The 27,093-nt window shown below is 36.9% G+C and overlaps 1 protein-coding gene across 1 annotated transcript in view; it reads left to right on the top strand.

Annotated features, from left to right (window-relative positions):
* Positions 1–27,093, top strand: part of sac (sterile affecting ciliogenesis) — a 515,109-nt gene that overhangs the window by 152,963 nt on the left and 335,053 nt on the right. Inside the window, exon 5 of the mRNA XM_090399395.1 lies at positions 15,175–15,421. Within this exon, the coding sequence (XP_090255521.1) occupies positions 15,175–15,421 (247 nt within the window). The remainder of the gene's footprint in view (positions 1–15,174; positions 15,422–27,093) is intronic.

Raw genomic sequence — 27,093 nt, 5'->3', positions numbered from 1 at the left:
CTTCTTGGCCAACGGCTACAATCCACAAAAAATAAACAAAATACTAAACACTCCTAAGAAACCCCTCCCACCATCTACCACAGAGAACTACAACAAAACAGTCACATCCCCTACATTAAAGGCACATCCGAAAAGATCTCAAGAATCCTCAATAAACATAAACTACGCACCACATTCAGACCATGTAGCAAATTAGCCACCCTCATCTGCTCACCCAAGGACAGCATTCCTCCTTTATCACATCCAGGAGTCTACCAAGTACCCTGCTCATGCAATCAAGCCTACTACGGTCAAACAGGAAGAACTGTGAATATCCGCATCAGCGAACATAAACGATACGTCCGGAAATATCATTATGGGAAGTCGGGCCTAGCAGACCATGCTCTGGATACCCCTGCACACAGGATCAACTGGAAAAACACAAAAGTATTACACAGAAACCCATATAAATCAGAGAGATTGTTCTTAGAGGCGACTGAAGCCCTAAAACACACTCCAAATCTCAACAAATATGGCTGTATTAACTTGCCGAAGATCTGGGAGGCAGTCATATTAAGAAAAAACTAGCACTTTTCTAGGACTCTAGTAATATATGATAGCGTTTTTTTTCTTCTTTTTTTTTTTTTTTTTTTTTTTTTTCCAGATAGAGGGCGCCAAAATCAGGACTCTAGTCTTTGTGTTGCTGCTACAATTTTGGTTAAGTACACCATGTTGTTTTAGTCTCGCGTATTGTGACAAACAGTGTTTTTGTGCTCTGAAGATGCTGGTTATAATACCAGCGAAATATCAGCATCAAGTCAATAAATTAATTATTTACTTAGTTTCTGTGTTCTATTATACCGTTAAAATAATAAACAACATTCAAACTGACTCCACAGATTTACACTTGAAACGCTTTGTTTCACACAACTCAGCTATCTTTCTATTCATTATCTCTGCTCTCCTTCTCAATTCATTGTTGTCATATCTAGGTAACACGCATATGACTTTTCCAACAACTATTGTTCTTTACCTGCCCGAACAATTGTCTCAAGTCTCTATTGGCGTTCTTTCCCCCCCCCCCCCCCCCCCCCCAACTAAATCATTTGTGCCCACATCTATGACTAATTTTGACACTTGGTCTTTCCTTTTCTGCAACATCAGTTATTTGCTTTGTTGTTTCACCAGGGAAAGCATGTTTTGAGTACTTTATTAGTCATCACATCTCTAATGATTGAGTACCCATACAATGATATATGAATATCCTTTGACTCTTTCTTCATAAGACTAACTTCCTCCTTCTAATTCTCATCAGCCAATCTGTTCTTTAGATGTTTACTATCCTCTTCCAACTATTTCATTTCACTTTTTTATTTTTGAGAACTCTTACCTAAGCTCTTCTACTATGGTCCCAGTTCTTGCTCATATTTCTAATTGCTGTAATCTATCAAGACACTTTTGTTTGCCCAAACAGTCCACAAATCTTTCACATTTTTAGTGCATATATATATAGCAATTTTTAGCAATGCATCCACTGCTAAAAATCCATGGGCAGTGCTTGACCTTCATACTGAAGCCTTACTTGCTGCTAATGTGCATTTCTTTATGGACATCATTTTCAGAAGCAGAAGCTGTATGAACAAACAACTAGCAGAACACAATGTAACCAACAAAAAATTCCAATGACAACACTACTGAAGGACACTGGTATTGAAAGTGAAAAAATGCAGTACAATTTGCAATAAAATGCTGCACCACTATACACTGATTATAAACACACCTTCTTTTTTTAGCACAGCTCCAATCTACCACTATGTTCGCTTGCAACATATATATATATATATATATATATATATAATATATTATTGTTCATCTTTACTTGGTAGAAAATATTATAAAAAATTAGTTTGAATGACTATATACCGAGAATGAAAAACACAGGTTTAATATTAAGATACAACTAGTTTCGTTGAATGATTCAATTTCTTCAGGTATCACAGGCAAAGAATTATACGAAAAATGACAGAGAAATGATAAAATTACATCGACAGATTTAGTATAAAGGACAATAGTACATTTAAAAACAGGAATGCGAGCTTGAGTTCCAATTAAAGTTGACTACGTGCGTTAGCTGTCACAAGTGCCCCAATATGGCAATGTGTGCTTCAGAGAGATTGCCATTAAATCTGATTTGTTAAGTTTGATGTCTTTGATTTTTGACACAAAACCAGCCGAATCAATTTAGTTGATCAGCCGAATTGATATAGTTTCTCTCTTCACGAATGTACCTACTCAAGAAGTTCTCCTTCTTCTCCAGAACAAACTATCTAAGAAATTCTTTTCCTTACTCTCTCACTGTGTAAATTCAGGATACTTCAAATTCAAAAAAAAGATCTACAAAAAAACTCAGGATTGACTATGGGCAGTCCGCTCTCTCCAATTCTTGCCGATATACTTCTTAAGGATTTTGAAGAAAAAGCAATTAATTCATCTACTCTTAAACCAAAAATTTGGTATCGTTATATAGACGATATATTCCTTATCTGGGAACACGGTATCAACAACCTCAATTTGTTTCTAGACCACCTCAACAAGTTTCATGAAAATATCAATTTTACCTTCGAACTGGAATCCAATGACTGTCTTTCCTTTCTAGACTTAAAACTTATGAGATACACTGAAAATATCAAAATCTCAATTTTTAGAAAACCGACTCACACGGACAGATACCTTTATGCCTCTTCCTATAACTACCCTCTGGAAAAGTTTGGTATTATTTCAACCCTGGCACATAGAGCCAGATCTTTACTTACAGATGAAACAGAAAGTTAAAATGAATTCCATTTAATTAAAAGGACTTTTGTCAACAATGGTTTCTCTCTGAAAAAGATTGATAAATTTCTCTCTTTCCATCGCTCTACTGCTACTGAAGATTCTTCTCCCCCAAGAGCTTTTATTTCGTTGCCATACATCATCTCTCTCTCCCCAAAACTAGCAAAAATTCTTAAGAAATTCAACATCAGAACTTGCTTCACTACGTTTCCAAAACTTTGCTCCATACCAAGTAAACCTAAAGTGAAACATCTCCCTACTCAGTATCCAGGAGTCTGCAAGATTCTGTGTGAATGTGGAAAACCATATTAGGGCCAGACAGCTAAATCCATCCTTTTGCATATGGAAGAACACCAGAGACACATTTCCTACAATAGGACCAGAGCCAGCGCTCTCTCTAGGCACGTTCTCTTCTCTGTTAACTCAGATCAACACCTCGTAGACTGGCCAAAAACTTCTAATATCTATGTATGTCATGATGAACTCAAAAGAAAGATCATCGAATCTAGAGAAATTTCTCTAGATTCATCCCATATTAATTGAAGCCTTAGCGTCAATCTCTCTGATGCACACATTTCCACTGTTCAGTATTGGCACACTCTTGGCAGCTCATGCACGTAGTCAACTTTAATTGGAACTCAAGCTCGCATTCCTGTTTATAAATGTACTATTGTCCTTTATACTAAATCTGTTGATGTAATTTTTCATGTCTCTGTCATTTTTTGTATAATTCTTTGCCTGTGATACCTGAAGATATTGAGTATCAGTATTTCTTTGTATCAGTCATTAAAGCTTATTCATATATATATATATATATATATTTAAATGAGTACTAGACCTCCATAGAGTCACTGTGTTCATTAGGCGGTCTCTCATCAAGTTACAAGTAGTCATATTGTATCTTAAATTTATTTTCACTTTCACTGACATCTTCCAGCTATGCATTCCATTCACCAATCATTCTAAATGTAAAAAATATTCATCATCATCATCATCAAATTCCTGCCATGTACCCAAAAGAGGTGTACAGGATATGATAGTACTACATGAAAAAATTATATCATTACTAACTTCATATCTACAATTTTCCTCCAAATCAGTCTGTTACTTGTCAAGACTCCAACATTATCAGATCTTATATTTCTATCGTCTAAGGCACTTTGTACCGTATCAATCCACCTATACCTTGGTCTTCCTCTGGGTCGTTTTGCTGCCAAACTGGCAGAGAACACTTGTTTTGCTAATCTTTCCTCACCCATTCTGTTTAGGTGACCATACCACCTGAGATTAGCTCTGCTAACGCATTCCTGGATGATGACAATGTCAAGTTCTTTCCTAATATCCTCGTTTTTAATATGATATTGCCATTGATGCCATCTGTTCATGCCTCTAATCTTTCTCAGGACTCTCATATCTGCGGTCTCTAGTCTTTGGTCAAGTGTTTTACTTCTGACCCAGCTCTCAGATCCATAAGTTAAAACTGGTTTGAACACTGTCTTGTATACAGCTCATTTAGTGTTCCGACTAATTTTTCTCTTATTCCATATGAATTTATTCAATTGACTTCCCACCATACCAGCTTTGCTGATTCTGTTCTCTATTTCTATATTTAATTTACCATCTTCAGTAAAAATCATGCCTAAGTAGCTGAAATGTTTTACTTGTTCCACAGGTTCTCCATTCACAACACAGTTGACATTTTTAATGATTCTGCCTATTTTCATTGTCTTTGTCTTTTTATTGCTGACCTTCATACCATATCTATTACAACAGCTATTCAATTTAGTCAGAGAATCTTGCAGACTTGTAGTGGATTTATTTAGAAGTATAACATCATCCGCATAAAGCAAAGAGCTGACATTAACATCTCCAATTTTGATATCATGTTTAATACCACTTTCCTTCATAATGTGATCCATATAGATAATGAATAACAGAGGGGATAATGTACATCCTTGGCTCACACCAGATTTAACATTAAACCATCTTCCTGTACTTCCTTCAATTCTAACTGCTGACTTAAAACTCAAATAAAGACTAAGTATTGCTTGATATCCGCTTAGCCTAGTGGCTTTGTGCTTCGCAACCATATGCCTGGGGAAGGAGTGTCCTAGGTTCTATTCCCGTCCACGACGTGAGGAGCTTAAGGATCTTCCTCAGCCATAGCCAAGTTAGCCGGTCTTGGGCGTGGGCAGCAGGGTTTTTTCCGCCAGTTTATCTGGGGTTTTTCATCCCGCAAGCAGGCAAACCGGCCCCCTGAACACACAGGTTACAGTCATAAATACTTACGGCAAGGAAGGCAACGTGAAATCACCTTGCTCATAATCATCTCTCCCTAGAATGGTAGCATTTAGCTACCCTCCTGCGGCCGTATGGCAGATGGGAACCAGAAGAAGATTGCTTGATATAATGCCCCATTGATACCATATAACTGCAGCGTATTGAATAGCTTCTCTCTCTTGGCATCTTATCATATGCCTTTTCCAAATCGACAAAACTTAAATACAGATCTTTGTTATATTCCCATGCTTTCTCGACTATTTTTCATAAAATGAAGATCTGATCCTGACAGCCTCTGTTTGGCCTGAATCCAGCTTGTTCTTCACCAAGCTTTTCTTCCACAATTCTTCTCAACCGTTTCTCAAGTATACTTGCATAGATCTTGCCAGGAACACTTAGTAGGGAAATACCTCTGTAATTCTCACATTCAGTTTTATTTCCCTTTTTATATATGGGTACTATGAGAGCTCTACTCCAATCATCGGGAATTCGTCCCTCTGTCCAGGCTTTCTGAACTATGCAGTGCAGCCACTGTAAGACTCTTATACCACCATACTTCAGCATTTCTGGTCTAATATCATCTATGCCTGCTGCCTTTCCACATTTAAAGCCTTTGATGGCTTTTTCTACTTCAAGTATGGATATGTATTCCTGCCTGCATGCCTGGTCAGTGTTTTTTTCCACTGTGCTGTCATCACAGCTTGTTTCATTTAGCAGTTTTTCAAAGTAATTAATCCATACTTCAAGGATATCTTTTTCTCCAGTTTTCATGTCACCTTTATCATCTCTAACTCCTTTTACAGCACTTTTTCCTCCATTCCTAAGCTTCTTCAACAACCTCCAGAATATTTTGCCACCTTCTTGATATTTATTTTCTATATTCTTGCCAAAGTCCTCCCATGACTTTTGTTTAGCTAGTTTTACACAGTGTTTACCATCATTCTTGCATTTGTTTCTATATTCTCTAAGAGCACAAGCTGACTTATTTGATAGGAACTTTTGATATGCTTTCTTCTTTTCCTTCACTGCCTCTTTAACTTCCTGTGTCCACCAGGGAGTTCTGATTTTTTTATCCTTGTAGACAACCTCACCACATGCCTCTCTGGCAGAATCAATCAATGTTTTCTTCAGAGTTTGCCACTGAATCTCCAAGGTTTGATTCCTGTTCTCAAACTCTTTCATTTTTTCTTCAATAATCTTTGTATATTTTAGTCTACAGTTCACATCTGAGAGCTGCTCAACTTTTATTCGTTTTAAAACTTTCTTACATGTTATTCTTTTCAATATGAAATTCAATTTTATCCTGCTCAAGACTAAATAGTGATCACTTCCAATTTCAAATCCTCTGTACACTCTGGTGTCCTGCACCAGGGAGAAAACATCACTGTCAACAATAACATAGTCAATGAGACTTTTCTTATTCCTTGCCTCTTTTCTCCATGTGAATTTGTGCACATTTTTATGTTGGAACATGGTGTTAGTAATAACCAGTCCATGTCCTGAGCAGAAATCCAACAGATATTTACCATTATTATTAGCTTTGCTCTTTTCTCCAAATTTTCCTAAAATATTTTTGTATGTCTCACAATCATTTCCTACTCTGCTATTTAGATCCCCAACAAGGACCAACTTTTCCTTTTTTATTGTGTCAGTTGCTTTTTGGAAAGCCTCAAAAAATTCCTCCACTTCTACCTTAGTAGAACCTTCTGTGGGACCGTAGGCACAAATAAGTCTCATTGTCCAGTTCTCCATTCTCATATTTGCCCACATTACTCTACTTGAGACCGACTGCCATTCAAGAAGATTAGCCTCGTATTTTGTGTTGAATACTATGGCTACTCCTTCTTTTCCTTGATTGTCATTGCCTGAATATAACATTTTGTATTTATTGCTCAGAAAGATCTCACCAGTTTTGGTCTTTTTTGTTTCAGTCACCCCTATCTAATTATCTCAGCTTATCTAATTATCTAATTCCTCAGTTAGCTCCATTTCTTTGCCATTCAGGCTTCTTACGTTGATAGTACTGATCTTTAACTCTGGTGATGTTGAGTTGGGTTTGTTTTCAGATTTGTTTCAGTAGCTGACTTTTCGCTGTTCGCCCTGGTTCCCTGGCGAAAACAACGGGACCTTGTTTAACCGGGCGATGCCCCAGCCGACATGAAATTTTGTCATGTTGTACCATCATTTATTTTGGTTTAACTAATAAGAATGCAATTTGGTCAGCTAAATCCCAAATTGCCAGCCCATCCTCGTTCATTTAGTATCCAAGTAGATACCCAGCAGGGTGCACCACGAGAAGGTGAGGATATTACATTAGGTCAGAAGCCCTGGTCGGTTCTCTGCATTCCTTTAATGGCTATGTGGAGGTCTCCTCTCAGTTTTACAGCTTTGACCCTATGTAAAAAATATCCATTCTCAAATTCTTAGCTTGCCACACTTTCACATATTATAGATATTAGGGATGGCTTATTATTTTTATTTTTTCCCTTTCTACTATATGGAAAGAGAAAAGATAAAAATCCTCTTCTACAATTTTCACTTCTTTGAACAAGCATGAAACCAGGTGATTGAATTTGAGAATAAGTAGTTCAGGCAGTTTAGTAATTCAGAAATAAGTAGTTTTAATCAAAGCAGAACATCTATCTCCTTGTTTCTGCTTGTCATTATTGGTTTGCTTAGTGAAGTTGCTACTTTGGATAATGCACTGATGTGGAGGACCCTAACATGTAGAAATAAAGAGGCTCTGTTTCCATTGTATAATGCCTTTCGTGGATTTTTTGTGCAGATTTGGTTCCCTGGTTTTCCTGGTGATGAGGATTTATTGGAAAGGTGCAAAGATGGCTTACTAAGTAACTGGTCTTTGGGTTGTGGGATATGAAGACAAATTGAGGGAATGCAGTTTGCAAGGCTTTGTGAATAAGAGGAAGAGAGGAGATATGATTGAGACATTTAAGTTGTAAAGTGTTGTTACTGGATTAATGAGGAAGAGATTTTTTGTACAATGAGGAAAGGGGATATAGCAAGGGGACATCCTTTGAATTTGTATAAGGAGACAGTGTGAGTAGAGGCATAAGGAGCAGGTTCTTTTCATGGAGAGTGGTTGGTGATTGGAATGCATTGCCTAGATTGTGATGAATGCAGATACATTGAATGAGTTTGAAATGTGGTTTGATGTGCTTTTTTGTAACAGTGTGTACCTCCCATAATGAGTCTTTGACTCCATGGAGATCCAGTGTTAATAATAATAACAATTAGTTGATACCAAATGATGGCAAATTCTGCCATTCTGAACATATTTTTATAAGTGATTGGAAACAAATAAAAAATCCCTATCAGAATGTTCATGAGTGTGTGTATTATAATGATCATTTTATTAAACCCATTCTGAATGTTTAAAATATTAATAAAATTTTATTTTATTAATAAAATAAAATATAACAATAAAATATATTCATATTTACGAATTTAGGAAACAAAACATATGTGTTGAAACGATTATTTTACTTATTATTAATAAAATAACAATTGGCATTTCGACCCCTGTATTGAGGTCATCATCAGAAAAATACATGTGTATATGAAAACAAGTTAAATGCTCTTGCACTCTACAAAAGTAAATTGAATCTGTGCTGTTAACTGATCTTTTACTTAGCCTGACCTCTAGTGGTAAAAAAAAAATACACTAAACCCTGCTAAAGTCCTCCTGTTGTAAGATTTTTCTTCTGGACTTGTACAGTTCAGGTTGCTATACTAAGATTTTCTTTTGGACTTGTACAGTTCAGGTTGCTATTGAATGTTTAAAAAAAAAAAAAAAAAAACACTTCACCAGGTCTTCTTCTGGTTGCTATAATGGTTGCAAATGGGTCCTACACATTCTTGGAATGGTTAGACTTTCATTTTTGTTCAGGTTAGGATTGTGTTTGAGCATTTCACATGCTTCTTTAAATTTCCTCTCGAACCAGGTTTTGGTGCAGTGTAGAGACTTGATACCTTTCCAATCAATTCTGTGGTATGTCTGAAGTGCATGGTCTGAAAGGCCGGTTTTTCCAAAATGGAGGTATTTAATGTGTTGTTTGTGTTCATCCTTCCTAATTGGGATGGTTTGCCATGTTTCCCCTATGTATGGTAGGTTACATGTGCATTGTATTTTGTAAATCACTGGGTGGGCTAGGTGTGGAAGAAGATCTTTGGAAGAACTGAGTAGGTGTCTTGATTTTGTTGGGGGTTTGAAGGTGGTTTTGATATTCCTTTTATGTAATGTTCTGTCTATTTTTTCCAAAATACCTTTAATGCGAGGTATAGCAATGTCATTCTTGAAATCTTTTTTGTTTTTAGTGGAGGATTTTGTGAATAGTTTTTTACTGTATCCATTTTTTATAAATGTATGGTTGATGATCTCGTATTCCTGGTTTAGAGCTTGCTCATTTGAATAAGTAGTTTGAGCTCTGTGTTTAAGGGTGCTTATAACACCTAGTTTTTGTGTTGGGTGGTGGTTTGAATTTTTGTGTATGTACTGGCCTATGTGTGTAAGTTTGCGGTAGCCTGAGAAGGAGAGACAGCCTGAGGGAAGACGAGTGTATCTAGGAAAGGAAGAGAGTTGTTTTTTCAATTTCAATGGTGAATTGGTTACATTTGTGTTGTTTGTTCAGGTGGCTAAGGAATGTATTTAGTGCTTCGCTGCTGTGGGGCCAAATGTCAAAAATATCATCGATGTATCAGAGCAGATTTTGGGCTTTAGGCATGTTTACTCTAGAGCTTGTTGCTCAAAGTCTTCCATATATAAGTTAGCTATTGGGGAGTTTGAAAGTGGTGAGCCCATGGCTGTACCTACTTTTCGAATATTTCATGTGGTAAACATTGTTTTGCCACACAAAATATCCGGAGCAGAGTACATGGGCAAAGACGGCTGTGATGTCGTGTGGAAATATGTTCTGTAGGAGTATAATAGTATCATTAATCGGGACATTGGTGAAAAGGGTGGTTATGTCAAAGCTTACTAATAAATCTTGGTCGTTGAGTGTAATGTTTTTAATTTTCTTTATGAAATGTTGTATTTTTTATGTAGGAAGGGGAATGACCTACCAATTCCTTGAGTGTGGCCACTAATTTTTTGGCTAAGTGGTAATTTGGACTGTCGATTCCTTCAACAATTGTTGTGGTGTGTTTGTTTTGTGTATTTTTGGCAGGCCATAAATTCTGGGCACGCTGGCATAATAAGGTATTAGTTTTTTGATGGTTTCTTCTGGGCCATGAGTTAATGGATTTAATCAATTTAGTTGTTTTATTTTTATATGTTTTGTGGGGTTACAGTTTACCATTTGGTAGGTGTTGTGGTCTGATACCAAATGGTTCATTTTTTCTATGTAGGTTGTCCGATCTAAAACAACAGTAGCATTCTCTTTATCTGGTTTTGTGATAATAATGTCCTTGTTATATTTTAAGGATTTGATGGCCAGTTTTTCTGTTTTGTTCAGGTTGCTGCTTAGTTTTTTGTTTGAGTTTAGTATGCATGATGTTTCCAGATGTATTTTGTCAGCTAGATTGGCGGGGAGGGACCTTAGACCTCTCTCGATATGATAACTAATATTTAGTTTGTTTACTGACCCTGGCGCAGTGGTGTAGTTTAGGCCTTTTTCTGGCAGCAAGAGTTCGCCTTGTGGTGAGGTTGTAGTTTGATTTGTTGATAACCAGGCTGTGGTCCAATGGTGGCTGGTTACTTCTAACTTCATTTGTGGGTGATTGGCTGCTCCTTTAGGTATGACATCTTGATTGTCTTGTGCTTTCTTGTTGTTTTACTGCTTGAAACTTCCTTATTAATTTTCCCTTGTATTTGAGTAATAGGTGCTTATTTTTTTAGACAAAATCTTTTAGACAAAATTTTAGACAAAATCTGTAATTTTGTCTAAAATATCCCGAATCTCAGGATTAACATAGCTGGGTAGCTCTAATTTTAGTTGTAAAATTTTGGCTTGGGTAGATGCTAAGTTTTTTTTGTGTCTTGTGGATCTGTTCCCGTAACAATTCTTTTTCCAACCGGGCAAAAAAATAATAAAATATATTCAATTATTAATTTTTAAGGATTTTCAATTTTTCCTTCGCTCAAAACTTGCTGCTCATGGGTAGTAACTTAGTTGCTTTGTTGGTTTTGATGGTTCTGACTACTATATATGCCCTAAATCATTGAATTCTATACATCCATTCCTCACAGTGATATTTATATTTTTCTCACTAATCTCTCTAATTCTTTCTACTTCCTCACACTCTCTATCTCATCTCTCTCTCATACATATTCTTTTTCTCCTTAACCCATTGAATATCTCAAATCTAGTAATCTCTCCAGATAACCTCTCCAATGTAATCTTCATGTCTTCCATTTCCTTTTTAAACACCACTATTTCTTTTGCCACACATGCTGCTTCCACCCGATATTCACTCACACACACTCTACGCTATCTGTCAAACATCTCACTCTGCCGCACTCCTTTAGTTAAATCCATCAGCACCTCTTTCCTATTCTCCTAATCCACAAACAGACTAGTTGTATCTATATATTGGTACTTATCCATTTCCAAATAACTACTTCTGCTGTTGCAAAAGCAGAGACAGTGACACAGAAGTTAACCAGTGCTTCCTGCTACCTGAATTTCATGTGCATATACACATATCCCCATATGCATATATATAGGCTGTTCAATAAGTTATAAGACTATATTTATACAGAAAACAGATTACCTTTAATCTTCATCATTTACATGGTCTTTTTTGAAGTAACTACCGTGAGACACAATTTATTTCTCCTAATGTTGCGTCCACTTCTTAAACACATGTGAAAGTCCTTTTTTTGAGAGTTCTTTCAAAACTCCCTCCACAGCTTTTACACATGCTTTGTTGGTTTCGAAATGGCAGCCTCTTAGTGGTTTTTTGAGCTGAGGAAACAACCAGAAATCGCACGGTGCGAGATCATGACTCTATGGAGGGTGTGGTAGGATATGTATGTTGTTCTTCTGCAAAACGTCCACTACACAACCAGCAATATGTGGCCTTGCATTATCGTGGTACAATAAGAAGACATTCTTCAGCAATGGACACTTCCTTTTGACGTGCTGTACCATTGTCCGTAAAACGTCTGCATAGTATGAGCCGTTTACAGTATTCCCGTGTTCTACAGCGTGTTGGTAAACAATGCCTTCGTAGTCAAAAAACATTATGGTCATAACTTTACCAGCTGATTTTTCAGTTTTTGCTTTCATGGGAGTAGGCGAAGACAGATGCTTCCATTCACTGCTTTGTTGTTTCATTGTAGGGTCATAGTGATACAACCAAGTTTCATCTGCTGTAATGATGCATTTTAAGAAGTTGTCGCCTTCTTGTTCCAGTCTTTCTTTCCATTCTGTGCACACATCCACTTGATGCTGCATTTGCTCCGGTGTCAAGAGTTTGGGAATCCATTGGGTACAAACACGTTTCAGTCCCAAATGTTCAGCCATGATTGAGTGAACACTTCCCACAGAAATATTCAGGACAACATGCAGCTGGCATACTGTGATTCTGCGATCCTCCTTGATGATAATAATCGCTGCTGTGTTGATCATTGTCTCTGTGATGGACGTTGAAGGTCTTCCCTCACGTTCAAGATCTTCCACATTTTGCCTGCCTTGCTTAAAAGTTTTATGCCAGCGAAAAACACTTGCCCTCGACATTGCTTCATCGTGGAAAGCTTCGCGTATCATGTTAAAAGGTGTCCGATGCTGATTTTTGCAAATGCACACAAAATTTAATCACATAATGCTGTTCCAAGGATGCTTCAATTTCATTGGCTGGTCGCAGCTCGTAGGCGTGTCGAAACAAGCTTGCGTTTAGTCACGTGACTCTGGTACATCAGCCTGTATACGCCATCTATCAACCTCTTTTGTTAATACAGACAGTATCAATTTTAATACTGTCTGTATTAACATTCACAATATTAATTTCTTTATTCTGCAGAAATTAATATTGTGATGAGTGGTTTCACGACAGTAAAATTAGTCTTTTTACTTATTCAACAGAACTCGTATATACAGTCCCATATCTCATCAGCCATTTTTTTATTTAATGAGAATCCAAGCATGCTATATAATTCTCTGCTATGTCACATATAACATCTACAAAAATTATACAAACAGACAGTCACACAAGTTAAAAAGTAGGTATTGTATAGATACATAAAAACATCCCTTTATGATATGCAAAAACATCTCTTTATGCCAGGCTGGTTGGCCGAGTGGTTAGCATATCTGCCCTCCACAGGCTGCACGTTCGAATCCTGCCATGGGCATGGATGTTTGTGATTGTTTGTGAATATACTAGGAGTGGTGGTCAGCGGTAGATGCCGTTGGTGTAGATGATGAAGGTAGTCGCAGTTGGTGGAGTGAGTGGTGCAGATGGAAAGTTGAAGGTAGATGTCCTCCAGGGAGTCTAAAGCCTCGATGAGTCTTTGGACTCCCTGGAGGTGTTACATAATAATAATAATATTAAAAATACTTTTTTTTTTCACCTTGCATCAATATCTGCTTCTCATTTCATCCTCTGCTGGCAGCTACCATTTACAGATTTCCTATGTTATTTTTACTGTTGATGAGGATATATTAGAAAGGGTGCAAAGATGACTTACTAAGATGGTAAAACTTTAAATGGACAATGTACAGCATCCAATTAGGAAATACTGGTCTGTCACGGTGCATCTTTCTCTCTTTTCTGTATTTGTTGCTTGTTTCCTGTCTGCTTCACCTCAGTACCTTGATATGATATGAACAGAACCTTTTTCTTGTGGCACTACATTAAGGGCAAAGCATGTTTGTCTTCCCTATGAAATTTCATGAACTCCTTTAAGATCTGTGATTTTAAAGGAGTTTATGAAAAACTTCATAGGCTTCATTCAAAGTGTGTATATTTCAGTTATTGGTAATTCAGCATTCAAAGTTATGGACTTTCTCTTCTGTTCCAGAATCTTTCTCAAGAAAAATTGCTTACTATTTAGAAACCCATGTTGGCATAGAATATTGTTTCCATGTCTATAGTGGAATAACAAAAACCTACATAAATTCTTGATATTTCAGTAAATTAATTGCAGTCAGACCATTTAAAAACTCTCTTGCGCTCCTGAAACCACTCCACATCAGACACACACATGCGCAATCCTTCTTTACTTCCACAAACATTCATCCAAGCCATATATTTGTGCTCAATTTCATTTTTTTAAATATTAAATTAATTGCAATATGGATATGAAACTAGAACCAAATAATAGAGGACTCTTTCAAGTTCATCTGATCATTATAGATTTTTGCAAATTATATGTGTCATTGTAATCACTCTTCTACCATGCTTTTTATAGCTCATGAACTTGCTCATCATATTTCTTCTTTAATCCTGTTTTTCTCTTTTATGCAGCTTCTGCTTAATAATGCTATTCAGCCAGTTAGCTGGTACCTGATTTATCCAGTACAGCATTTCCAGCTGTACTGGATAAATCGGGTACATGCTTTATGTACTGTTCAGCAAACAGCATTCCCAGCTCTGGAAATGCTATCCAGTATTGCTTTCTTCAAATATTCTTATTTTCACTTCCTGCACCACTAATAATATTTAATTTATTATGAAATCTGATAATTGCAAGCTATTTAGAAATGATCAGCAGTGCTGTACTAGATGCAATAAACTCTTACTACAGCAAATGCTATCATAACAAATTTGTAGAAAATGGTAGATGGTAGAAAAGAAATTCACTATAACAAATTATCCACTATAGCAACCTATTCCTGTGATCCCTACCAGTTCACTGTAGGTGAGAGTCAAGTGTGATTAGCTTTGTTCGAAGTATTTAGGACCTAATTAAGTCAATAAATTCTTATATCATTCATTACCTTTACATGTAAATGGTATATTAACATTTCTATTATTACTGTTTACATAATTGCCTTTAATTGACTAGTGATATTTATGTAGTGACATTTTAAGTTTTGCAAACAAAACTTTCACCTGACTTCTTTTTATGAGTAGCATTTTTTGAACCATATTGTAATGCATTAATTATTATATTTATAGATTTAGAAACATCAGAAGGCTTTTGGTTACCAAGAATCTATATAATGTTTTCTGCTGAAGATCCTTGCAAATTTGCAGAAAGAATTGCAGTTGCAGTAAAAAATCGACAAAAGGCAGAAGAATACCTTAAATTTTCTTTACAAGTTGATTATATGCCCACAGAAAAAGTACCAGAACTTGACTCAGCCATAGTAAACAAGATTATTGACTTAGCATGTGATGTTCCTAATTTTTTCAAAACTGAGATGTAAGATATATTGCCAGTAAGAAACTCTTAGAAGTTTTGATTATGTCATCTTTAATGTAATTCATTTAAGTAGAACTCTTTATTGTTATTATTTTCATAATTTTTATGGAATTATTATTATTATTATTATTATTATAAGATCTCCATTGTGTAAAAGTGTGCATCACAGAATCCATTATAGGTGTCACAAAGTCTATTTTACCATACCTTAAACCTCTTTACTGTCTGCACTCTTACAACCCTCTTCTTATTCTTGCATTCCATGCACTCACCACCCTCCATGCAAAAAAAAATCCTATTTCTCACTTTCTTTTTTAACTTTTGAAAATGGCTTCTTGTTCTAGACGTTGGAAAATCTTTCAAGTGTCCATGCAGTAAATTCCTCCTAATATCTTCTTACTTCACTGTTAAACCTGTTCTTTGTAGTACCATTATTTTCAAAAATCATCCAATCTTCCAATCAATAATCCAATCATAAATCTTCCAATCTTCTCCATAGTCTTCCTCTGCTTCTATTTCATCTTTGGTATGCAGTTCATTACTTTCTTTGTCCATCTGTTATCCTGTAGTCTTTCTATATGAATTTTCAGTTCTTTCCAGTTTTGGTTTAATCATATATTGGCTATATTGTAAGTTTTTAACTTTGTAAGTAAGATTTGTAAGTTTTTAATTTTGTTTAATATTGTTTCACCTTCAATCATTCTTAATGTTTTCATCTCAGTGGTTTCATTAATTTTTCTAATTTTTGTACTAGTTACATGTGTTTCTTTTCTCTATGTTAGTACTGATCTGACAACTCTTTTGTGAATATGTCAGATTTGTAGATGTCAGGAAATCTGAAAAGAGTATATGTAATTGCAAAAAGTTAAATGAATGCAGAATAATAAGCTCATTGTAAGTTTCTTAGGGAAAAGTAATTATAATTTTGCCCACTGATAATGAAAATGGACATGACCATATAAAGATGTATATTTTGGCATTGGAACTATATAAAGACTATACATATTTATGAAGTAGATGTGGAAATTTTGGAAGGTTTACCTTTTCCATATATAAATCTATCTTCTTTGCTTAACTTTTCATGGGTGTTGTTTAAAGGTCATTGGAAGGTCATGAAATAGGTAGTAATAAATTTTTTGTTAAACTGTACACTTAGAAAATTTCACACAGCTCCTGCAAATTATGGCTTGACATTTTTCCCTTCGGATATTACTACTCATACTCCATTAAATAAACCTCCAGCATGATATTACTACTCAGGCTCCCTCCAGTCATATTCAGCAGAATAATGACAATATGATTATTATTATTACTATGGTATTACTACATGACACCTTCAGGAAGTTCAAAGACTCATCGAGGAAGGGTACCTACACTACAATTCTCCATCTCCACCACTCATCCACAACTACAGCGAACCTTATCATCTACACCAGTGTTTCCCAATCTGTGGTCTGCAGAACTCCGGGGGTCCGCGAGTAATTCAGAGGGGATCCGTAGGATAATTTATTTTCATTAAACTTTATCTTATCATGTTGCTCACACCTGGCTTAGTTGATATGTTCATATTCTTCCGAATATCTCCATTTATAACAGTATTGCATTGTTATAAATGACACATTTAGTGTTGTAAAATTGTAATTTATTACTTCACCTTTATGATATGTAAAATATAAAAAATTTCCATTTTGGATTTTATGGGGGGCCTGGTGAATTAACATTCACTACAGGGGGGGGGGGTCTCCGACATATTAATGTTCTTTACATGGGGTCTTCAACATCAAAAAGGTTGGGAAACACTGATCTACACCCATGCCATCTACCGCCCACTACCACCACTAGCATTTTCACAGACAATCGCAAACATCCATGCCCATGGCGAGCTTCAAATCTACATCTTCAAATCGGGCCCCTAACCAGACCATGTGTCAGTTGTTGCAGTTAATGTGCTGGAGAGGCTACTGAGAACTGGAATCCAGAATTGGGTTGACAAGAGTGGTATTCTCTTTGATGGGCAGCATGGATTTGCTAAAGGAAGGACATATTTTAGTAATCTGCTGCTTATTACTAAAATAAGGTGATAGCTGCATTAGACAAGGGAGATGGATACACAATAATATACTTAGATTTTTCAAAGGCTTTTGATAGATTATGCAGGAGGAGAGGTGTGGAGTTGGTGGATGTGTGGCATGAGTTTGATGGGTGAAAGGATTTATATAAGATGGATGGTTTGCATTTGAATGGATTTGGTGTGTGGAGACTTGAAAAAGTGTTGTTGAATGAAGTGGAAGTGGATGTGCAGAATCAGGGAAACTTGAGTTATTAAGGGGAGGAGGAGAGTAAATATGCAGACTTTAGGGAGGCAGTTAAGTGTATGAACGTGTATAATATGCCTGAGCAAGTACGAAGGACAACAAATCAGAATGGGATAGTTACTATAAGGCATCAAAATAGGGGTGTGAGTAACGGGTTTCTGCAATTCATGTATACTAATGCCAGGAGTATTAGGAACAAGAAGGAAGAATTTTTGGCCTTGATTGGCTCTTGCAGGCCACAGGTTATTCTCATTAGTGAAACATCATGGCTGACAGAAGATGATATAGCTAGTGGGATTGAATGTGAGGGGGTATAGTGTGTTTAGGAGTGACAGGGAGAATAAAATGGAGGGGGGGGAGTGTTATTGATGATAGCTGATGAACTGCAGCCAAGGTGAATAGAAGTTGAACTATAGGATAGAGAAAACAGCACATTTGAGGCTATTTGGTGTGAGATTGAGGCTAGCAGAACAAAATATACAATTGGGTGCTGCTGTAGACCAGGTGATGGAATAGATGGTGGAGATAGTATGCATAAGCAAATAGAAGCAATGAGTGGAAGGAGGGTAATTATTATGGGGGATTTCAACTATGATAACATTGATTGGAAGGAGGAGAGGACACATGGGAGTAACAAATTGGATTTTATGCAGTTATTAAGGGATAACTATTTGCGACAGCATGAATGGAAAATACTAGGAGTCAGAGAGTGCTTGACCTGGTAATTGCATCTGAGAATTTGGCTGTAAAGAATATGACCATGTTGCCACCAATTGGTGAAAGTGATCATAGGTTCTTGACTTGGGAGGTGGCTAAATGTGTGGAATTTTCAATTAAGACAGGGTACAGATGGAATTACTGGGCTGGTAAGTATGACAAGCTCAGGAGTTTGCTTGGTTCAGTGCCATGGCATGTAAAACTGCAAGGGCTGAATGTTGATAGCGCATGGGAGGCAGTTAAGAAGTGTTTGAAGTCTGAATAATAAATCAAGTAGGGGTTAAATGGATGAATAACACCATTAAGCTTGAGCTGCAAAAAAAGAAACAACTGTGGAGGGAATTTAAGGAGAAATGTGACCTGCAGGCACATGGACAGTATAAAGCACAGGCCAGAAGGGTACCGAGTGTGGTAAGAAAAGCAAAAGCAGATTATGTAAGAAAATTAGCCATACAGGCTAAAGAGAATCCCAAACAGTTTTTTTGGTATGTTGCAAGTAAAAGAAAAAAATGTATATTGCAGAATGATTTAAAGAATTCTGATGGTTGGGAGGTAACCGAATTAGTTGATATAGTGGAATTACTGAGTGAGCACTTTGCAAGAGTATATCATCCAGGTTGTGACATTGCAGGAATAATGGAACCAACAGCTTATATGGGAATTGTGGTGAATGAAGTGGAGGTGAATAGTCTATTACAAAACCTCAATGTCAACAAACATGTGGGATTGGATGGTATACTAGCTCGTGTCGTACATGAAGTGGCTGAAGAATTGTCAGTGCCCTTGACCATTTTGTTTAATTTGAGGGGTTTGGATTAGTCCTGAGGGCATGGAAAGAGGGGAAAATAGTTCCACTGCATAAAGGCGGTTCCAAGACTTGTAAATTACCGACCAATCAGCATATCAGGAATCATTGTCAAGGTCTTGGAGAAAATAGTCAAGAAGAAAAAAGAAAATACAGCATTGGATAGATGAAAATGGGATACTGTGTGAGGGACAGCATGGTCTTTGAAGGGTCTGTGAAGGGTAGATCAGGCCTCAGTAACTTGCTTATGTTTTATAACACAGTGACAGCTGAACTGGATAAGGGTAATGGATTTAACAGTGATTCTATTGGACCTTGCTAAGGCCTTTGACAGGATACCACATGGAATTCTAATCAGTAAACTGCAGCATATGGGGATGGATATAGAGTTGGTGAGATGGATAGGAGGGTGGTTGATGGAGAGATATCAGAGAGTAGTTTATTCAGAAGTAGAGTCCAAAAGATGGCCTGTGACTAGTGGTGTGCTGCAGGGTTCTGTTCTTGAACCACTACTGTTTAATTTGTTCATTAAAGATATAGGAAAGGATCTGAGAGGAACTGTTCATTTGTTTGCTGATGATGCAAAGTTGAGTAGAGCAATAGTGAATGCACAGGATGTCAAAATTTTGCAGGATGATTTGGATAGTTTGGAGGACTGGGCTAAGTAGAATGGATGTCAATTTAATGTGGCAAAGTGTAAGGTTATGCATTTTGGAGTGAAAAGATTAGCAGCAGTATATCACATTGGTGGAACCGTACTCCAGGAGATTGATGAAGCCAGAGATTTGGGAGTGTTGGAGGATAGGGAGTTGAAGTTTAGGGGGCACATTGCAAAAGTGGCTAAATCAGCTCATCAAATCACTTGGTTGCTGAAAAATACTTTGACGAGTAGAGACAAACAGGTTATTGTTCCTCTATATCGAGCATCGATAAGACTTCATCTAGACTACCGTGCCCAGATTTGGGTGCCAGAGTTTCTTCTTGATGGGGAGGAGGTGGAAAGGATCCAGAGACAAGTGACCAAAACAATAGCTGGTCTATGGAATGAACCTTATGAGGACAGGTTGAGGATTCGTAGGTTGCAGAAATTGATTGATAGGCAGAAAAGGGATGATAAGATTGAGACATTCAAATTACTGAAGGGTTTCTATAGGATTAATTCAGAAGATATTTTTGAGATCAGGACTGGTGGTGGGAGGACTAGGGGCCATCCATGGAATCTGGGCAAGAGTGTGGTTAGCAAGGGTGTTCAAGCTAGGTTTTTTACTTGGAGAGCAGTGAATTAGTGGAATAAGCTGCCAGAGTCTGTTGTGGGTGCAATAACTGTAAATGAGTTCAAGGCAAAGTATGATAGATACTGTGTGAATGTTGAATAGTTGTTCTTGAAATGATGTTAGAACCTCCCTCGATGAGTCTAAGCACTATAATAAATTTAGTTTAATCCTTTATCCAAGTGTGAGCAAACAAAGTTTGCGCCTGAAAATATCTTCAGGACTGGGGTAAGGTAGTACAACACCGGGAAACTCGTAGCAAAGGTTGACCAAGGTAACGTTGATGCTAATGGTGATGTTAGCTTGGTCCACCTTTGATACGAGTTGTTGTACTACCTTACATGTCCTGAAGATATTTTCAAGAACAAACTTTGTTTGCTCACACTTGGATAAAGGATTAAACCAAATTTATTATAGTGTAACCAAGTGCAAAATAAACTTTCAACATCTTTCTCTAAATCCAGAGTAATTTAATAAAAAGTTGGTACAACTTTTGGCAACACCTATAGGTAAAGATGACCTCGCCATTGCATCTGCCTGGTATCTCCACTTCTGGGCCTGGCTCCCACTGAAGATTCCTCAATAAGAGTCGAAACTAGTCTGGATAGTGGCCCTTCCCTTAATGCATAAGGTGATGTGTTTTGCATTATGGGAGATACTGAGATAAGAGTGATGTTTGCTTGGTCCACCTTTGCTACGAGTTGCTCGGTGTTGTACTACCTTATTCCATTCGTGAAGAAATTTTAAGGCGCAAACGTTGTTTGCTCACACTTGGATAAAAGATTAAACTAAATTTCTTATAGTCTAACCATATGAAAAATAAACTTTCAAGAGTCTAAGGACTTGTTGGAGTTGCCTGTAATAATAATAATATCATTTGATAAATTGGTAATTAAACTAAAGCAGATAGGGTTGGATATTAGGTTAGTGCATTGGATTGGAGATGGGCTCTCTGATAGGTATCAGCAAGTTGTGTATGGGGAAGCAATATCCCAGAAGAAGAAAGTTATTTGTGGTGTGTCTCAAGGGTTGTTTTATTGCCATTGCTTTTTTAATCTGTGTGATAATGATACTGGGGAAGGTTTGATTGAGACATTCAGTTGTTTGCACATGATGCAAAGTTACAAAGAACTATGAGAAGTAGAGCAGGTGTAGTGGCTTTACAGTATGACTTGAATATACCGAGTGAATGGATTCTGGTTCAGTTGTAAAAGGTATTGATTAGGCCACATATAGACTATGCACAGATGTGGTCAGCTATATTTCAAAGGATGAAGAGATATTGGAAAGGGTTCAGAGGCTAAGGTGGTTTATGGTCTCTTGAATGTTGAGTATGAAGAAAGGTTGAGTAGATGCAATATACAAAGTCTAGGTAGATAGGAGAATTAAAGAGGTGATATAATAGTGATGTATAAGTTCGTAAGGGGTTCTTATGAAATTAAATTAATGTTTAAACGATTTTCATAGAGTGTTGGGCAGGAACAAGAGGTTGTCCTTGGAAGCTTTATTAAAGAAAGTGTGATTAAAGGAGTGAGTTGCTGATTTTTTGTATGGCGAGTGGTGAATGATTGGAATGCATTGCCTGAGAGTATGCTGTGTACAAAGAATGAGTATGTATTTAAGGCATAATGTGGTGAGGTGTGTAACAGGGGCCTCCCATGATGAATTTTTTGACTCAGTTATAAATTTAATTAAAAATCCAAGAAATTATATCTTGTTTCATCCTTTTTCCAAGTATAAGCAAACAAAGTTTGCATGTGAAGTTTCTTCACCACCAGGCTACTTGTATATAGAGGCTAATGACTTGACATTAATTGCCTTAGCATTCCATAATGTAACGCACACACCCTTTCATGTGTATATAATGCTATGCATTATGGGAAGGGCCACTAGCAAGACTGGTTTTAGTACTACTATCAAATTTCCGTGAAGTCTGTAGACTCATTGTGGGAGGTCAAACTCTCACAGACCGCAGTAACTATCATACCCTACCTTGAAGACATTCAGTATTGGAGTGCTCACCATCCACTCTGGCAGTGCATTCCATTCATTCACCACCCACCATGCAAACAATCTCTATCACTTTAGTGTTCCTAAGTGTCCAGCACTAACCTATTCAGATTCTCTTGCAAAATCTCAAAGCACAAAGCACCTGTTCAAATAGTCTTCAACAATATCTTCTCATAACTTCCTGACATTGCCTTTCCTGAATTACCATCATCTGTAAACAACTGTATCATTAAATATATATACATTAAATAACAGCGGTCACAGAACAGTACCCTGTTTTTCTCCACTTGCTACCTTCCTTTTTTGGGACACTGCACCCTGTACACAACTTGCTGACTCCTATCAATCAACTATCCCTGTTGTAACCAAGCTACTAACTGACTGTTTATCCCTATCCTGCTCAATTTCAACAGTAGCTTTTCACATGGTACTCTATAAAATACTTGAACAAAATCCAATTATTTATGTCCATACATCTTCTCTATTCAGTATACTCCATTCTTTTCAGGTTGGTTGGGTGGGGGTTGTAGCAGTGCTACTTTACTAAGAGATAGTGATTATAGAAAAGGTGGTTTCCCATTGTCTTCCATGTCCATAGTAAGTATTTATGTCTATATGTGTGTGTGTGTTCATGGGTCAAGTTTCACTGTTTTGAGGGATGAAAGTCCTGAGTTTTTGGGAGGAAAAAAACCTCCCCATATGAGATTAGCTAACTCAACTTTTGATTGAAAAGCCCTGATAAAAGTTCTTCACATCATAATTGGGATTCAAACCTAGGTCTTTCCAATCCAGTGACTCTGCTGTGAAAACCAACTGAGCTATGGAAGCAGCTCCAGTACCAGTCATTATAAAATATAACCAAGTTAATAACTTGGTTATATTTTATAATGACCTCCCCAACAACAGACTTATACTACTACTATCTTGAAAGATTTCCATTCTTATCAATCCATATTATTATTATTATTACATGACAGCTCTAGGGTGCCCTAAAAACAATCCAGTTTGTTTTCTGTCTCTGACCAGCATCTCTACCTTTACCACTGCAACTGATATATACACTGGCCAATAGTGACATTACTGACTTGGATTCTCCCTTGTGCAATGACACTGTTTTTCTATCTTTCCTTGTTGTAACCAAGCTACTGTGGTTGTTCAAAAACTCTTATTGAACATCCAGGTCAAGATGTTGCCATCTCTTTTGCACATTCTTGTAATATACATGGTCATAGTCTATTTAACCCACAGCTTTCTTAACATTAAAGTTATTTAATATTCTGAACACTTCATATTCTTGAATGCCAATTCTGCTTCCCTATTGTTCAACAACACCACTAGTAAACTGCTACATTAAATACATTAACAACGTACTCATTCAGCATTTCCACTACATCTTCAGCAGATGTAACCCAACTTCTTCCACATTCACCCTTTTTTCTTACTGCTGAAGCCCTGCATAATTCAATGATTTGCCCATTTCCCTGTATTTATCCTTTTTAACCTTAAGAATACAATCTGACATTGCCACGAGTAACTGATTTATAATCAAGACCCAGGCACTGCTGATTTCTCTCCCTTTCAATCGGTCAAGCTGCTGCACATCACCAGTCTGTTTCCTCAATTACCAAAGTCCCCTGCTCTGTAATTGCATATACACAGTGCAGCTGTTAAGTAATGAGATTGATTTTTTACTGGACAGCCGTTTGAATAAAAGTAACAGATGTGTTTATTGATTTGACTGCTAGTGTGTGCTATAATCGCAGGTGCAGCTTTCGAGTCAGAAGTTCCACTATGGAGCAAAGAGCCGTAATAAAATTTTACTGTAAATTAGGAAAAACTGTTACAGAAGTGTACCAAGTCCTAAAAAAGGTTTACGGCAATGACTGTCTGAGCCATGCATAGGTGTTCTGTTGATTTTCAATGTTTAGAGATGGGAGGGAGTTCCTGGCGGATAAGGCACTGTTATCTCACATGAATCCTAGTATTTTACACCCACAGTCCCATGATCAAGTTTTCATGATCAAAGATTATGAATGCTAACATTCATAATGTTTGTTCTCTGCCTTATCTCATTGCTATAATTAAAGATGCCAAGAAATTATATTCTTGGTTTAATCCTTTATCCAAGTGTAAGCAAACAAGGTTTGCACCTGAAGTATTTTCAGGACAGGGTAACTCATATATAGAAGCTCATGACTTCACATCACTTGCCTTGGTATTCCATAATGCAAAGCACATATCCTTACAGATATGTATAATTAAGTAATTAATTGCCAGCAAAGATTGGTCGATTGGTAGAGCCTCTGCTACTAATGGCTCATGCAAAAAGTTCAGCAAGTTTGAGCGTGGTTGGTAGTTGGAAGGAGGAGATCAAATCATTCAATGCTGTTGGCACGCTCTCCCTTGATGGGTCTTTGGACTTCCTGGAGGTGTCACATAATAATAATAATAATGCTAAGAAATTTAACCAAACACTGCATTCCACATTCAAATATCTCACAGTGACACTCAGTCTACAAATTAAACAATATTATCACCCATCACTCATAAAATTTACTTATTTTGTTGTAGCCTACATGGTGACTAATGTTTAACATTCACTATCTAGTGCACAATCAAGATTGCCATGCTAAATCGAGTATACCATGCCAAAACTTTACTTTGACTTTCTTTGCCTGAAAATCACTCTATTTAATTCTTCCAAATTCATCTGATGTCTCTACACTCTCCTAATGCCAAACTTTTCACTTTCATTTCCCTAAATGTCATTTTTTTAAATCCAACTTGAGTAGCAGGGAAGTCATCTTACTTGGTGACTTCAGTGATCATAGCACCAGCTGGCTTTCCTCTTTTATCTATAAAGATATCGCAGGTAGAGAGGCTGAGGTATTTGCAATCACCAATGATTTTTCACAAATTATTCACTTGCCACCAGAATACCAGACAACACCTAACACTCTCCAAACCTACTTGAACTGTTCTTTACTGACCCATCTAAGTTTGCAGTGAATGTAGTCTGTTCTCTAGGCAGCTTAAACCTCAATCTTTTACAGATTTCTTTCCTCGTGGAGCAACATATACAAAATTACTCACATACACGTGAAAAATGGTATTTCAAGAAAACCAAATTTGTGGAGATTTGCAATTTCTACATCTCATTTCGCTGGTCAGATGTTTTTAACCATCTGACCCAAACTTGTGTGCTGAATGAATCACAGAAATAATTCTGATTGGCATGGCAATATTTATATCCTGCTCTGTTCTAAATTCCCATCCATTATCCAAGCACTGGTGTCCCATAGGTGTTCCAAGGCAGTTCAAGAAGAGTAGAGTATACTGTAACTAGTGTTCATCCCAAACTTCATCTTCTTACGCTGCTTACACCGAAGCCTAGAAAAGTTGCAAGAAAACTATCTACACGTCGAAAGAGCAAAAAAAAAAAAATAATATTAAGAAAATGAAATAAAGCAGTAAACTTTAATCTTACCCTAATGGAAGGCATGTTTTCTGGCTTTTGTTTGGGCAAGCATGGTATTTGAGGAAACTTATATCCTGCCCAAATGCTAGCCATACTTTCTGCCCTCTAAGCAATGTTGTTGGCCAAAATTTTTGCTCAATAGTACTACAACATGTGGTACTTATATATATATTTAGTGTATGGCTCACACATGAAAAAGTTATATAATCTTTAATATATATAATCATTTATTGTAAAATAGGCAAAATACTTAAACATGATATATGAGGGTGTCTGAAAAGTTCTCAGCCTAACAATGCTAAACGAATTTATAATTTCAGGATTTTTATTTTTCAACATAATCTCCCTTGAGACTAATACATTTATTCTAGCAATACTCCAGCATCATTATCCCATCCCTGTAGTGATTCTCAGTAAGATCTGCAAAATACTCCTCTACAGCTGCAATCACTCTTGATTCAAAGAAAAACGCTAACTAGTAAGGAAGAGTTTTAGTTTTGGGAAGAGATAAAAGTCAGAGGGAGCCAAATTTGGGGAATAGGGTGGATGTTCAAACAATTCATAGTACGGGTCCCTTAGTTTTCCCATTGCCAAAACACCTTTGTGGGCAGGTGCATTGTCCTGATGAAAGATGATTTTTTTCTTCTGCAAAATGGGTCTTTTCTCACAAATTTTTTCATCTAATCTGGTTAAAAGATCGGAATAATATTTCCCGGTTATTGTTTTGCCCTTTTCTACAATAGATAATTAATGAACAAAATGCCTTTATCATCCCAAAACATCGATGCCATGACCTTTCCTTCTGATGGAACCAACTTTGTCCTCTTTGGCCCTGAACAACTGGCTTCTGTCCAATGCTTTGACTGCTGTTTGGATTCTGGTGTGTAATGGTAAATCTAAGTCTCATCAACTATCAATCAACAATAGTTTTATCTAGGCTGGTACGGCCATGTTTAAACTCGGCAGCCCATTTCTTAATTGTTGAAAACAAGCAGAAGAGTGCCCATAAACTTTTATGAACTTTGAATAAATTTCTTTTAGCATTAAACCTTGTTTTACAAAGAATTTGATAGCTG

The sequence above is a fragment of the Typopeltis vanoorti genome, chromosome 10, assembly GCF_054136105.1.
Source record: "Typopeltis vanoorti isolate ZY-2024b chromosome 10, IOZ_Tvanoo_1.0, whole genome shotgun sequence".
NCBI lineage: Eukaryota > Metazoa > Arthropoda > Arachnida > Uropygi > Thelyphonidae > Typopeltis > Typopeltis vanoorti.
Note: the sequence above shows the minus strand (reverse complement) of the source record. Positions and strands in the feature narration are given on the sequence as shown.